The following is a 14,994-nucleotide window of genomic DNA, read 5'->3' on the forward strand; positions in this document are numbered from 1 at the left end:
GCCGTCTGCTAGTCCGCACTGGCTGCACAATGGTCTTTTGGCTCGTTCCGGCCTCGGATCAGATAAGATTTTTCGCTGATGAGAATCTGACAATGGCTGACCATGACATTCCGGCGACGTATCGCCAGGCACGACGCGTTGCTCGACGCGTTAAGTGGCTGGCTCCCACTTCCACTTTGTCTTTGATCCATTTCGAGCCCCCTACATTGCGCACACACCCTCGAGATCTGCTGAAGGTTTCCATGGCGTCACTACCCAGTCCCCACGACCTGCAGTTGACCAGACGACGCGTGCTCGGACGCGTCTCAAGACGCGGGGGCCCGGACGTTTCCTTGAATCTCTATTACATTCATTGTCTAGCCCAGGAACTACGATGGTGTCCATGCTGCCTGCGCCTGTGCCTCCCATCGCGTCCCTTGCTCTGCCTTTGAGCATCAGCCACTCTTACTTAATGCCCAGCCCTTCAATTAAGCCTATCAACTCGGGAACCCGGAAAGGCTTGCATATTGCGCCATCCACACCCGCGCTCTTGGCCAATTCCACCTGTTCTCGTCTCGCGTTGGCACTGACTGCAATAATCGGTACATGTCCACTCAGCTCGCCTTGTGCCTCCATCTCTCGGATCCTCCGTGTACACGTCAGTCCGTCCATGACGGGCATTTCAATGTCCATGAGCACCACGCTGAGAGGCACCGAGGGCGAAGCACTAGGCGTAGCTGAAAATGGCGTTTGTGATAAATGACGCAGGGCCTCGACGCCGTGGTTTGCAACGTGCACCGTGTGGCCTAGTTTCTTTAGTTGCGCGGATAAAACCCGCTGGTTAATCAGATTGTCTTCTACAACCAGGATGTTGTAATGCTGTTTCTCTACTTCCATAACTTCTTCCACTTCTGGCAACGAGAGACCATCGACCACTACAGCCTCATGGTTGCCATTCATGTCTCCAATAATTTCGACGTTGGTGCCCGTCGACGACTCGCCGTTAAGAGTAGGGTTTACGTCTATAGTCGTACGTTTGTCTCGAGGTGGTGTTGCACGCCGTGATTTGATGTAAAAGGAAAATGTAGATCCAATGTTCTGGTCAGAGGCCACACCAATGCTGCCACCTTGCAGTTCGGTGAGTTCCCGGGATATAAAGAGACCAAGGCCTGTCCCGCCATACTAGAGTGGTTATTAGTCTACTGATACGAACGGCAAAGGATGTGTGACAGAGTAGTACCTGGACATGTGTCTTTGGTGTGGCCTGCGAAAATCGAAGAAAAAGTTTGGCCTTGTGCTCAGGCGAAAGCCCACATCCACTGTCCCTGACTGTGAAGTTGAGGTAGAACACTTCGCCAGCATTATCGTCCTCAGCTTGAGAAAGGAAATCCCTTCGTAAGGCTTCTTGTGGCACATACTCGATCTCTGGCAATTTTTCTGCCTCCCGAGAAGCACCCATAATGACTTCGACCTTGCGTGTCTCTTGGTCCTTTGTGAACTTGATTGCGTTGGTCAGTAGATTTATGAGAATCTGAAGAACGCGGCTCGGATCCAAGACTGCCCAGTCAATCTCCATTTCCTCAATGGACGGGTCACACCGCACTTCGAGCTCGACACCAACCTTGTTAGCTTCGTCTTTGAACATTTTGTATGCGTCTTGTAAAAGCGTCGCGGGTTGCAGCACTAGAGGGCTGATGACTAGAAGCTTCGAGTCGAGCTTTGAGAGAGTAAGGATATCGTCAACAATCCGTTTTTGATGTGTGGCGCATGCCTGTATCGTATCGATAGCGTCTAGACTGCTATCAATCAAGTCTTCTAGCTGTGCTCGTTGGTCGGGCTGTGCAGCGAGTGCTTCGTCTTGCACAAGAGCTTTCATCTCGCCCAGTGAGCCCATGATAGAGTCAGCACACTGTACCATTGCGCTCAGTGGATTGCGCATCTATATCGGTGACAGTCAGTTTTCTATGCACATAAATTCTGTGAGAGTCACTTGCCTCATGACTGGTCATGTCAATAAAGTTTTCTTGCTGCCTCTTCGACTCAAGCGCTTCTTCCACTCTGGTCTTTTGAATCGACTCGGCCCACTTCAGCTGCGAAATATCCGTCATTGTCCCCATGATGGTGCCATCTGTATAGGCAGTGGCTGTTACGAGGATCCAGGTTGATGTCGTGACTCCATCTGGTCCCGTCCATTGTTTCTTGAGATGGGTTGAAAATGTATGTGACCCTTCCTTGTATCTGGTCATGTCTACGTCGCGATAGCAAGCCTCTATCCGGTCTTCGTCGACGATATTTCGCCAGTCTACTTGATCCATGGGTACTTTGTCATGGCCGGTGATACGAAACCACTGGTCGTTGCAGTACCTCATCGACAGATCCTCGTTCAGGTGATATAGACCGACTGGTGCCAGCTCGGTGAAACTGGCTAAGCGCCGCTCTGCCTCTGAGCGCATGATGGCAGCTTCAGTCGCCTCTTTCTGGGCAGAAATGTCGGTGTTGCAGCCAAAGACACCAGTAACAATCCCGTCTGCGTTTTTGATAGGCACACAAGCCGAGAGTGTCCAAAGATAGTCGTCACTAGTCTTTTTGTCTCCTTTTTCTTGATTCAAGTGTCTCTTCCAACGAACCTCAAATGTAGCTGGTTCTCCCGCTATCAGACTCTCCCATCGATCCTCGATTGTGGCTATATCATCTTCGTGAATACATTGCTTGAAGGTAAAAGGTGGGCAACTCGAAAAGTCTCTCTGGTGCCCAGTTTGAATAAAGTATGTTTCCTGTTGTCGCATCAGCCGATGTTGACGGGCTGCAATTCGGAACCTTACATTAGCATGTACCAGCATCCCATCAACACCAATCTCAAAGTACCCTAGTCCGAGTTGGTCTGCAATCTCATGGAAGTTGCGAAGTTTTTCCACAGCATTACTAGCTTCTTGTGCAAGAGTTGCAACTTCAGCATTAAGGGCTTCGCGATCTCGGGCGGCTTGTTCTTCTTGCAGTTTGCGTCTTCGTACCTCCTCTTCGTGAAGTGCCACTAGTGCAGCAGAAGCTCCTAGCAAGTTGGAAAAGACACTGATCCAATCCTTGTACTCATCATCATATGGCCGACGAGTATTAAGCCCGATAAGAAGGAATGCTACAATGTTGTCGTCGTAAGTCCGTATTGGCAGAACAAGGAAGACTTTTAGTGGGTCTCCAAAACCGCGCTTTTCGAGATCGGTGTACAATGACGTTGGTAGTATACCATCCTGTTCCTCATATAGTATTTCAGGTCCGTATCTTATACTGGCGGAAAAAGCGCGAGCCAAGCCAGTATCCTGGTCTAGGTCTAGATGCTGAGGTATGTCAGAGTGGTCGGGTTTATATCCGATGGTCCATTGCAGAGTGCATCTACGTGGTAGTCCAGTCTTAACACCTGCAGCGTCTGGTACCTCATTCAACTCAGAATTTGAGTACAAAATGGCGGTCGGAAAGTCATACTCAGATGGCTGAATAGCTTGGCCTACCTGAGCCCAAAACTCTTTAGTTGTTCTTGCTTTGCTGGCCAACTGGCCCACCCTTAACAAAGCATCGACGCGACGCTCGAGCAACCTGAATCGGTATGATTAATGATGGTGTTTTATTTTGGCGAAGAATACGAGGTGGTTACCTCTGTTTTGTGACCTCTGTCACGATAGAATACATGCCGGTAATGTCGCCGACACCGACAAGAGGGACGAGGCTCCACATGAAGAAGACCTCTTCAACAAAACCATTTCTTTCGACCATGAAGTGAAATTCCTCTTCAGGAACATCGGCAAAGCGTGTTGATTCTGAGCGGTCCATGGTTGTCGAGATGGGATCTGCAAGCTCAGGCCTATTGGGTTGTCAGAAAAGCTTGATCCCGGGTCATGGTGTCCAACACACCATGCATCTAGGATACTCTGGCCCAGTATGGCAGGGTGTCTCGACCCACTGACGGCGCCATAAGCGAGGTTGTACAAGACGGTCCGCTCAGGTCCGAGGAAGAGGGCGGTTGGGCGGGTTTCCAGCATCAAAGTCGTCACGAGTAGGTTGAGTTCATATCCCCAGTTGCTAATAGGGCCTAGAGATGTCTTTGACCAGTCAACTTTGCGGATGCGTTCAATGTGTTGGCGTAACTCTGGCGACTGGATTTTGACAGTGAAGATGGTATCCGGCTGGGATCCCCAGAGAGGGGAGACGATGCGAGGTAGCCTGGCAGGCTCTGAAAAGCAGCTTGGTTGCTCGAGCGAAGAAGGCGGCTGCTGAACAATGGTAACGACGAGCCAGCGACGGCAGACGACGAACTTGGCCCACCGGTACCTACCATGGCGGAACTCGTTTTGGTGGCGAGCGGAACTGAGGCTCACAGGATCCCACCAGTCTCTCAGCGCGTTGTGCGAACCAAGCGACAGGGCGATTTGTGGGATAGCAAGCAAGGCGATATTGACATGGTAGATGGCGGATGAAGGGGAATCGCAGTCAACAACAAAAGTTGGTCGAGGGTCGCTGTCGAAGAGCTGACGGATATCCACATCCCCCATGGCGGATCTGCGTGGATAACGCCGTGGTTGGACCGCGGAGGAACAGGGAGGCCCGAGACGGGCGCGGGGGGGCGTGGGATGTGCACCAGGAGTGGTTGTTGCAAAGGCGATGGTGGGTGCATGCCCCGTCTGGGAGGGCTTTGCATCGATGAACGGCACCCTTGAGATGCGGACGCAAAAAGAGCAGTTAGTGACAGTTAACAGGGAGCAGGACGAGCTAGGCGGCTGGCCAGGGTGATTTACGCTGCAAATCGCCTACCACAACCTGCACCGGCATTCCTGCCGAGGGGCTAATGCGCGGGGGCTCGATTGTGGCCGCACTGGCCTTTTCAGCTTTCAACATGGCATTTGCCCACGACGTTCGAATCTCGATCCCATGCACGTGCCACCTGCACTGAACTCTCCCCCCTACCACCGCTCTCGTCGCACGCCGCGGCTGCTCTGCCCTCGTGTCACGTACTTGGCTCGGTTCTGGGAATGGTGTGTATATACTCTGATCCTGTATTCGTCAGTCTAGCTCGTAGGCGCTGGCGAACTCGAAACAGAGTCGAAGGAATGGCGAGAACCAAGTGTTGTGCAAGTTCAAAATGTGTCATATTCACGTGGGCATGCGCAGCTCAACGGGCCGACAGAAAACGCTTGCAGATTGCAACTGCACACCGCGATGCTTGCCGGACTGCCACGCACCAATGACAACTATACGGGTGGAGCTTAGCGCAGCCTCTTTCAAAGGCACTGCTTCACTGTACTCTGATAGCAACGCTACAAGACTTGTGCCGTTTCAGCCCTAACCTTGTTGATGAGCTAAAACACCACGGAAAACACCGCATACTTGGACAACACCTTCTCCATGCACTAGTCCAGCATCTTCGCCCAGTTGGGAACCACCACAAACTTGCCCTTGACCCTGCCAAGACTAATTGCATCCCCTGCATCCTCGGGCGCTGCTCTCTGGTTCTCTGGCCGGATCTCGACACTAGCTACTTCTTGTAAGAAGCTTGATCTGTTTCCCGGCGTCAGCTCAAAGCTCGTGCCGCCCCAGTCCAGTGTTGTGCGGCCAGACTTGTGTACGCGCAGTTTGCCCACCAGTCCACTCCCAAAGCGGACCCCTTCCTTGGCCTTGGCATTAGGATCTGAAAAACTTCCTTCCTCGACCTTGATCTTCGCATCCGCTTTGCCTGAAGCCTGGACGGGTGGTGGAGGGGGTTGGGCGTCTGAAACCTCTTTTTTGACAGACGGCGGTTCCACTTCTGGCATCAGAGGTGGGATCTGGAAGAGATAAACATTGTTATCTCGTACTGTGGGTCTTTTCTCTGCACTGCCGGCGTCTGCCATGGCTACGTCCCCTGTCCCGTCAACAGACGGCACCTCTTCGGGACCCAGCTCAGCTCGAATGTGGCGCAAGTTTGACTGAAAACGCGCCCATTCTGCACGGTCTTCGTCAGTCTGGAGGATGGGTTCGGCGATACTCTTCCTTTTGATTTTCGGCTTGCGTTCAGCGTCCGGTGATTGTGGCTCTTCCTTCTCCGCTGGCTGAGCTGGAGCGTTGGACAAGCCAACTTGTTCAGCATCAGCCATGTTCTCGTCGTCGCTGGTGGGTTCCGTCTTGACAGCAATGTCGGAATCTTCTGGGTCATTCCAAACACCCTTGAACTGCTTGCGAGAGCCGGTAATCTCCACATCCTTTGACTTGGCTTTTGATCTTCGGCCAGCTTGGTCGGTGGCAGCCGTAGCCAGCGACTGTCCGCTCGATTCCGCTTGTTCAAGTATCTTAGCAGACGCCTCTGAGCTGGCTTCTGTGTTTATGCCAAATGTTCGCTCTTGGTGTTCTTTCCGTCCTATTCGAACAGGCAATGCTGTCCTTGTGGGACGTTGTGTCGGCACACTTTTGTCCTTGGCTTCGTCTTCGTCAGAAGATATCTCGATCAGGTCAATGTCTTTACGTGGCAGGTTAATATCGTCTTCATCATCCGAGGAAACCATTCCGCCATCTTCTCTCTTCATGTAAGAGCTGCCTCCGCCCCCACCTCCGCCTCCAGACCGACTTGAGCCTGCGTAACCGCCATCTTCGTTCTTGATGCGTTCTGCTCGTGAGCCGGATCCTGCGCCAAAACCAGAGTGTCCACGATTTGGATTGTTCTTCCTGTCTAAAGCCACAGTCAGCGCAGTTGCTTGTATTCGAAAAAAATCGACGTGCCTTCTCTAGAGCTTCCGAGCGAGAATGGCCCGCTGGCAACTCCACTGAATCCACCTCGTGCGTTCTTCTGTTTGTTCGCTTCACGCCTAGCTGCTCTCAATGCGTCGGCCTCTCTCTTCTTGTCTGCAGCGACCTGTTCCTTTGTCCTTTCCCGGTCGCGGGCTGCCTGCTCTTTTGCGATGGCGTCTCGCTCTTCTTTGCTTCGTCTACCTGTGAACGCGGGCGTCTTGACACCTCTCTTGCCTCGAGCTGTACCGCCGCGGCCGCGAACAGATGGTGATGCGGATCGGGAAGGAGGTACTGAGCCTTGCAAACTGCCTAGCCTCTGTACGGGGGCGCGAGCGCTCGGTTCTGCGCCAGGCTGGGGCGATTCGGCAGCACTATCGCATAGTCATCAGCACCACAGGCGTCGTACGTGAAAGAGAGCGTTCATACGATGCTGTCGCTGAAGATGAAGCTTTTGATTCGGTTGCATTCAGCGCGCCCTCTTCGGTTACGACGGGCTTCGAGTCGGTATCCTCTTCCTTGGGGATTACTGGCTCAATCGAATCTCCTGTGGCAGCTGCAGGAGCTGTACTCTGCGGGGTCGCATCTTGCACAGATTCGGTTGCGTCTGTTGAATTTCTTGCTACGACTGATCCTCCCCTTGCGCCGCCGCGGGAGCGTGTGGTCCCGCTTCCTCTTGGTTTGGGCGGCATCGCTGTGGTGGTTGTCTTGAGGGAAGCAAGTGGAGCGTGACTCGGGAAAGTCGCAAATATTTTGGCTATCGATAAGGTAATGCCGATCCGACCTTAGCCCAAGTAACGCGACGTCACATGTCAGAGTGAGGGGCGGACGTAGCAAGGGCTTTCCGCTGGAATGTTCGACTCGGCCAATTACAATGGTTGCATTTGTACCCAGCGGTTTTATGTATTTGGATCAGGATCACCGTTGGACTACCTATATATCACCCATGCATAACATGGGCATTGGGCGAAATCACGTCGGCCAGGGTCGTGGAATCGAAAGAAGAAACGAACACCGTCTGTTTCATTTCCACGATGCCCAAGAAGCTTCAAATCTATCAATTATAAATTTCTTTTTCTCGTCGGTGTGGGGGAGTAAGAGTAGTGGTAACATGTGTGCATGCCAATGTATGTAAAAGCCCACTCCGCCAATGCTCGCTAGAGATACTGAGGATACATCTGCTCCTGAACGCCAACCCTCCTAATGCCTGGAAGCAGTCTTCAACATGAACGCATAATCAGAAAAATCGAATACGGCGGTGAGAGCAAGAGCGCAAAAAGCAGTCGACAACCGATAAACAGGGTATAAAATGCGATCTGACGGTCTTCTATCCTTCGACAAATGTCTTGGGGCTCTTGCCCAGGAGCTCAAGACACCTGCGTGCAAGGGTCACGACCTCGCCCTCGCCGTCCTCGTTGTCTTCGTCGTCCGACTCGATGTTGCGTTCGGCAATTTCCGTGACCATATCGATGATTTCGTTCGACTTGCCTATGAGCTCCATCAATCTTGAGTCTTCGGATTCGAGTAATTGTAGGAGTGTCCAGATGGCAATGTGCTGGAACGTTGGGTCGCCGCTAGCGAGAAAACGGCGCAGGTAACCATGGATTCCGCCGGCGGGTTCCGTCCAGTTTTGGATGAAAATCGAGTAATCGCCCACTGCTTCTGTTAGTGGCTGGCAGAACAAAGACACATTCAGACTTACCCTTTGACGACAAGTTGCCCAATGCAGCGGCGCTGTTGCCCTGCACCTCGATGCTTTCAGATTCTGTGAGTGGGATGAGGACGTCAAAGACGCCCAGGTTCAGCAGGTGAGGTTTTAGCTCCTCACTCAGTGCAAGCACAGCAATGGCCGCAGTCATTTCTGACTGCACTGGGAGTCGCACGTTCAGTACGAGGGATTTGCACTTTTGCACAGCACCAGCCTCGAGGACCAATTGCTTGTTCTTGTCAGAGCTAGCAGCAAGGTTGCGGAGTGTGGATATAGCGTGGCATTGAATCTCGTCGTTGTCGGTGGAGCCGAGTAGGTCTACGAGGGGCTTAAGGAAACCGGCTTCAATAATAGGTGACTCATTGGCGGGGTGGATGGAGATGTTTCGTATGCATGCGACGGCGGATAGAATAAGCGGGAGGTACGAGGATTGGAGGAGACGGAGAAGAGACGGCAGACCACGAGCGCGCACAATCTCAAGCTGGTAACGCTCATCAGAAGCAAGGTTGCGAAGGGCGAGGGCGGCCTGGCACTGGACTTTGGGCGACGAAGACTCCATGAGGTGGACCAAGGAGCCAACCAGCCTGCCTTCGGTCTGTGCCAACTTGGCGCGGTTGCTCGAGTCGACGGCAATGTTGCTGAGGGCGGTGGTGCAGTAGTACTGGACGTCGACATCGGACGAAGAGAGCAGCTGGACGAGTACGGGGATTGCGCCGGCGTTTACCAGCTGCTGTCGGTTGTCGTCTGTTATCGTGTGAGCATGGACCATGGACTAATCAGAAAAGCAGGCATACCTGAGTGTGTCATGTTGAGCAGCGCACCAGTCGCATTCCTCTGGACGCGCATGTCCTTTGATTTTGCGAGGCGGGTGAGGGGCTGGAGGGCGCCTGATCGTGCAATCTTGGCCTTGTTGTCTTCGTGGGTAGCCAGGTTGGTGATGCATCCGACGGCGTTGCACTGCACCTCGACATTGGGCGAGTTCATCTGCTTGATCAGGGGCGCCAGACCACCGAGAGCGACAATGGCTACCTTGTTCTCGGCTGCGAGGGTTAGAAGAAGCTTGCAAGTGCTGCGGTGTGTACATACTGTTGACGGCAAGATTGCCCAGGGCGGCACTGGCGGCACGCTGCACCTCGATATCTGGGTTCTGGAGCAGGAACAAGATGGGCTCGAGCGTGTCGCGGTCGACCTCTCGTACATCTGTGTCAAGGATGGTTAGGTGCGTCAATGATGGTGGTGAGGCAGGGCCAAGTACCTCGCTCTGTTATCTCGGCAAAAGTCAAGCTTGCCGACCGCTGCAAATCAATGTTGTCCGAGTAGACGAGCGTGCTGAGGGCGCGGAGGGGTTCCCCAGAGAAGAAGTCGGTCTCGGCTCGCTGCGAGCAGGTTAGCAGGATGCAGTGGTGGTGGTGCAGAGGGCGGGTGGGCGTACATTTTCGAGGAAGCCAAGCAGGTCGGCAACAGCTTCCCTCTCGCTATCTGCGAGCACGGGATCGTATATGCTGTCCCTCGAGCGGGCTGCAGAGGGCGACGGTCAGTTAGCAAGGCTCAGACAAGGCGTGCAGTTGCGAGAATACTGACCGCCGCAGCAGAAGAAACGGTAGCAGAGGTCGGAGATGCCCATGGCTACAGGCGCTGGCGCTCGCAGTCCGGGCGGGCGGAGGCGTGTAGTGGTGATGGGGCGGCGGGAGCGAGAAGTCGAGTGTGCAGCGGGACCAGTCGCGCAGGGCAGAGGGCGGGCAGCAGGCGGCGGTGGTGGTTGTGGTTGTGGTGATGATGGGCGGAGATGGTGGTGTTTGGGATGGGGGCCGGTGCGATGGGGTCGACGAGCTCTGTGATGTTGTCACCCAGTGGGCGTGTCGAGGTTGGATGCGCGCACGCCCTTGCTTGGCGGGAGTTGAGCTGGTGGTGCTAGTGAGCGGAAGCGTCGCCCGGACATGCAGGCAGCGCCAACAAGAGAGCAAGGGTCACGGAGAGGCGTCGAGCAGGGCGAGATTAGACAGGCGCAATGCACGCCAGACAGCATCAACGGCAGCAGCACGCCCGCTCGTCCACCAAACGGGGCTGGGGCAGCATGCAAACGGCCTAGCTGCTGCTGTTGTTGCGGTGAGCCAACCGGGGCGGCGTCCAGCACAGCGGGCGACGTCATGTCGCTGCCCCGGCCGCTTGACGTGTTCGCCAGGCCAGCAAAGACGCCGGGGCTGCCCTCACGATAAGTGTCGCCATGCATCCCTCGCCATTCGTCCCTGCCCAGCCGAGCAGAGTCTGTCACCGTCTCCATCCACCACTGTCTTCACCAGCAGTGGCAGCAGTAGCAGCAGTAGCAGCAGCATCAAGCCCACTCTGCCCACCCATCCACCCACACCCGTCCTGCTTGTGCTCAGTGTCCTGCGGGCCGCAGCTGGGCCATGCACCGCCAACCCTCTTTTTCCCGAAAGGCCCACCCTGTCTGCCTGTCTGTCTGTCTGTCTGTCTGTCGACGAGGCCAGCACCACGCACAGCAGTAAAAAAAATAGAGTAGTTGGACCGGCACATGTACCTCGCATGTGTTTGTGTATGTAAGAGTACATGCACATGGGCCGCCCACGCTGTACTTACATAGCACTCCTCCCACCATGACCCTGGCAGCCGCAGCCCGAATGTCGCCTCCGGGCGGGGTAGGGTAGGCCAAGTAAAAGTATTGTGTCCTAGCAGCCAAAGGCTATGTCGCTGCTGCCACCAACCACGGCAGTCTCTCGCCCAGAAGCCTCAACAACGGTCGACTAGAGCCCTCTGGTGGCCGCGCAAATCTTCGCTCCGGCGCCGCCCTCGAGCTCCCATAGGCCCGCTACCACAGCTGCCTGCATGGCTGCGAGGCTGCGAGGCTGCTCACGTGCTCTGCATCCCACCATCCACTCTCTTGCCTGCGCCCGCTGCTGACTGCCGCCTATTAACAACATGCGTGGGGGATGGGCCGACCACAAAACCTGCGCCGCCTTCAGGCAAGCGCAAAAAAGAAACAAGAAGAAAGAAAGAAAAAAAAAAGGACAAAGAGCGGCGGCACACACACTCTCTCTCTCCTACTCTACTCTCGTGCACACCCTTCCCCCCCCAGCATCCGTCCCCTTTTAATTGCTCACCTCCTGCCCTCGGCCCATCTCCATGCTCGTTGTGCGGTAGCATTGACATTGCCACCCCCAAGCCATTCCTACGCAGGCACATCGCAGCCCGGGCGCGACCGTAATTTTACCGTTCCGCTAGCACCACGTCGCTGCCTCCCGCGCCCACCACGACATAATCCTATTACCTCCCCTTCCCGGTTTCGCCCTTGGCTGCCGCAAACCTTCCCTTTCCCTTCCACGTCCTCGCCTCAGCCCCACGACCACGACGCACATTAATACTACGACCGCCCGCCGCCGCTGCCGCCGGCACTGACAGAGGTTTGCATTCACTGTACAACCGGTTTAATGGCCCCGACTTCAGACCCCTCACACTCTTTCCAGAAGCTCAGACTCGACACCTCGACGCCGCGCAAGCCCGTCGCCTCGACCTTTGCCTCTTTCGCGCCCCTCTCCCGCAAAGACTCGCCCCACGCCGGCCATGGCCCATCGCAGCTGACTGCCGAGTTTGAGGCTGCTCAGGACGCAAACTCATCCTCCCATGGCGCCTACCCCGCTGACCACCAGGGCGACTTCGGCCATGTCGGCTCCCTCGCCGTAGGCAGCAGCGGAAGTGGCAGCGACGATGACTACCTGGCCCGCTTCCGCCAGCGCAAGACGAGTATCAGCTTCAATGACGAGGTCCGCCTTGACTCTGGCGAAGGCGTCGGCCTGGGCGTGCCAGTCCCCAAGAGTGCACGCCAGTCGCGCCACCCTGAAAACGGAAGCTACTCTGATGAGCAGGACTATCTCGAGCTGCCTTATTCGGCACGCAGAGGCATGCAGTACCGCGTCGGAGGCTCTCGATTTCCCCTTGCCCAGGCCCCCATTGACGGTCTGGCACGAGACAACGAGTACCCCGACCAGGTTGCATCGCTGACGTCGGATGCTACGGCCTCACCACCACTTGACGAAGCACAAACGCCGCTGGAGACCCCGTCCGACTATGTGCTTTCGCCAATGCAGGCCACCTCACCCTTGGAGTTTCCGCTCTTCTCGCCTTCCCCACGGCGCATTGGCTTTCCTCGAAACAAGAGCTTCCGGTCTGAGATTGGCGAGGATGGAAGCATCAGGCGTGCTAGTCGGCGATCATCCACCCGCTCTGGCCGCTCCCTGTCATCCATGTCACCGGCTGCTTCTTTCCTTGCGCGCTACAAGGCTTCCGAGGCACCCATCAGACCACCCCAGCCGGATGACGAGGGTCAGGGCATTGGCTACGACAGCGAGTACATTATCGGAAAGCAAATTGGCTACGGCGGCTTTAGCGTTGTCAAGGAGGTTACGAGCATGGAGAATGGCAAACCCGTTGTTGACGCGGTTAAGATTGTGCACAAGACGCAGCAAAACAAGTCTGAGCTGGAGAATGAGCAAATTCAGACACAGTTTGACCACGAGGTGGAGATTTGGCGCTTTCTACGGCATCCTTATATCATTCCCCTGCTGAGAGTGTACACGACCGACTATGCTACATTCTGCATCACCAAGCTGAACAGGGGCGGAACGTTATTTGATCTGATCCGGGAGACACGCAAGAAGAAGGCAAACGGGCTCCCAGCACACTTGGTCAAACGCTATGCCTACCAGCTTGCATCGGCCATGCGTTACCTGCACAATGACGTCCAGGTTGTGCATCGTGACATCAAGCTCGAAAACTGTCTCATCGACATGACTGTGCCCAATGCTGAGAGCGAGGGCGGCGACGTCCTTTTGTGCGATTTCGGCATGGCCGACTTCATCATCAGCGACCAGCGAGATGGACCAGAGCCGCAACCTCTTGATGGATCCGAGACCAGCACGTCGATTGCTGGCAGCTTGCAGTATGCTGCTCCCGAGCTCTTCAGCACATCTGGGCCTGTCTTCTCTCCCGCGGCTGACATGTGGGCATTCGGTGTAGTAGTGTACGCTCTGCTCACCGCCACTCTGCCCTTCAACGACGGTCTTGACATCAAGACCATGGAGAAGATTCAAAGCTGCCAATGGGATGAAGAGGCGATTCGCAACTCGGAAGCCGCCCAAGATGGCTGTATCGAGGACGCGCTGGCCCTGGTCCGGGGTTGTCTTGATATTGACTGCGAGAGGCGCTGGAATGTCCACGATGTGTTGGACTGTGCTTGGCTTCGCGGCTGTGCAGAGCGCTTCGAGAACGTTCCCCGTCCATGGGTTGCCCAGTCGTGATACGGTGGGTTCTGATTGTGTAAAATTATGTTTGGTGTTGCGTGGGCTGGGCTACATCATGCACTGTGGGATACCCTGTTGACATCGCTTCTATTTTCTTTTTTCCTTGTTCTTTGGCCACACTAATTTCCCACTCCGAGGTCGTCGCTCAACGACCTGATATTGTTCGCTTTAGCCACTTGGTTTGGCTTTTGGATACCCTACTTCCGTCATTTCACTTACGATTATGGTTGTTTCTGGCGTTGGCTTAGCAATGGTTGGAAGGGTCGGGTCTATGGATGGAAGGATCTCATGATGCATTGTGCTTTACTTGGCGCTGTGGTAGCAGTGACTACCTTGGTTCAACGTGTTGCAGTCTGAAAGACGCATCATAGGCTCATGTTGGCTGGTTGTTGTATGTGTGAGGAAGTCAATTAAATTGATACTAGCTGTAGAATGAATACTGCTTGACTCGTATGGCGAAGACTGATAAAGCCGCTGGACCACATGCTCTCTGATGGTAACGTAGCCATGCTACCTAAAGTACTCCCTTGACAGCCGTGACTTTTGGCCTATACAGCTTGCTTCTGTCCAGTGTGATTGCATGCTCGAGTGACTGTAAAGCTGCAGGTGAGCCGATGGCACTTGCCTGTTGAAGGCAAAGTACAGCAGGGTGCATGCACGCCTTCCCCGCATCATGCACCTGCTAGCACTTGCTTAGTGCGTACGACCAGCCTGCCACCAGCACCAGCACCAGCGCCAACGCCTACGCCAACGCCCGTGCCAATACACACGTCAAACGGCGCCTGGCAATCCCATCCTATTTTGTCCCCTTTGCCGCTAGCCCTCTGTACTGCGTCACTCCTCAACACCAACCAAGGTAGAGTCACGAGGTATCGTCAAGTCTGCTGGCGTGGAATCCGCTCCTGCACGAAGCAAACCATCGTTCGCCAAGATCACTCGGACATAACCCCGGCCTCCCATGCAACCCCTTGATCTCACAACAATGGGCTAACAACGAGGCGCATGATCAAGCTCGACTAAGTCATTCTTCATGATCCTCAATAAATGAAGTGCTGCTGTACTGCAGAACCTCGTGCTCTTCATCTAGACTGGCAGGTCGAAAACACAATCCTTCGAGTTAGGTCAGGTGTGTCACTAAGAACGGGCTGGACCTACTGTACTGCTGATCTTAGCCGTGTCTCTACTCAACTTTTCTTTGGTACCGGCTTGATTTTCGTTGTGGTCCATTTTCCCCACTCCGGTCGCACC

At 54.8% G+C, this 14,994-nt stretch overlaps 4 protein-coding genes across 4 annotated transcripts; 1 reads left to right on the plus strand and 3 right to left on the minus strand.

Moving 5' to 3' along the window:
* Window positions 1-444: 444 nt before the first annotated feature.
* COCVIDRAFT_38138 (hypothetical protein) lies at window positions 445-4,520 on the minus strand (the record flags this gene model as incomplete). Its single annotated transcript, XM_014700782.1, has 5 exons — window positions 445-1,161; window positions 1,220-1,918; window positions 1,974-3,567; window positions 3,626-3,832; window positions 3,883-4,520. 5 exons carry the CDS (start codon window positions 4,518-4,520, stop codon window positions 445-447), a joined length of 3,855 nt encoding a protein of 1,284 aa, XP_014556268.1.
* Window positions 4,521-5,375: 855 nt separating this feature from the next.
* On the minus strand, window positions 5,376-7,415 carry COCVIDRAFT_38139 (hypothetical protein; the record flags this gene model as incomplete). Its single annotated transcript, XM_014700783.1, has 3 exons — window positions 5,376-6,667; window positions 6,718-7,097; window positions 7,153-7,415. The coding sequence occupies 3 exons, from the start codon at window positions 7,413-7,415 to the stop codon at window positions 5,376-5,378; spliced, it is 1,935 nt and encodes a 644-aa protein (XP_014556269.1).
* Window positions 7,416-8,050: 635 nt separating this feature from the next.
* On the minus strand, window positions 8,051-10,055 carry COCVIDRAFT_100353 (hypothetical protein; the record flags this gene model as incomplete). The annotated part of the gene is made up of 7 exons (XM_014700784.1): window positions 8,051-8,382; window positions 8,426-9,175; window positions 9,226-9,471; window positions 9,518-9,631; window positions 9,687-9,807; window positions 9,864-9,949; window positions 10,013-10,055. 7 exons carry the CDS (start codon window positions 10,053-10,055, stop codon window positions 8,051-8,053), a joined length of 1,692 nt encoding a protein of 563 aa, XP_014556270.1.
* A 1,822-nt stretch (window positions 10,056-11,877) lies between these two features.
* Window positions 11,878-13,743, plus strand: COCVIDRAFT_100343 (hypothetical protein; the record flags this gene model as incomplete). Its single annotated transcript, XM_014700785.1, has 1 exon — window positions 11,878-13,743. The coding sequence occupies one exon, from the start codon at window positions 11,878-11,880 to the stop codon at window positions 13,741-13,743; it is 1,866 nt and encodes a 621-aa protein (XP_014556271.1).
* Between the last annotated feature and the right edge of the window lie 1,251 nt (window positions 13,744-14,994).

The sequence above is a fragment of the Bipolaris victoriae genome, assembly GCF_000527765.1.
Source record: "Bipolaris victoriae FI3 unplaced genomic scaffold scaffold_46, whole genome shotgun sequence".
Taxonomy (NCBI): domain Eukaryota; kingdom Fungi; phylum Ascomycota; class Dothideomycetes; order Pleosporales; family Pleosporaceae; genus Bipolaris; species Bipolaris victoriae.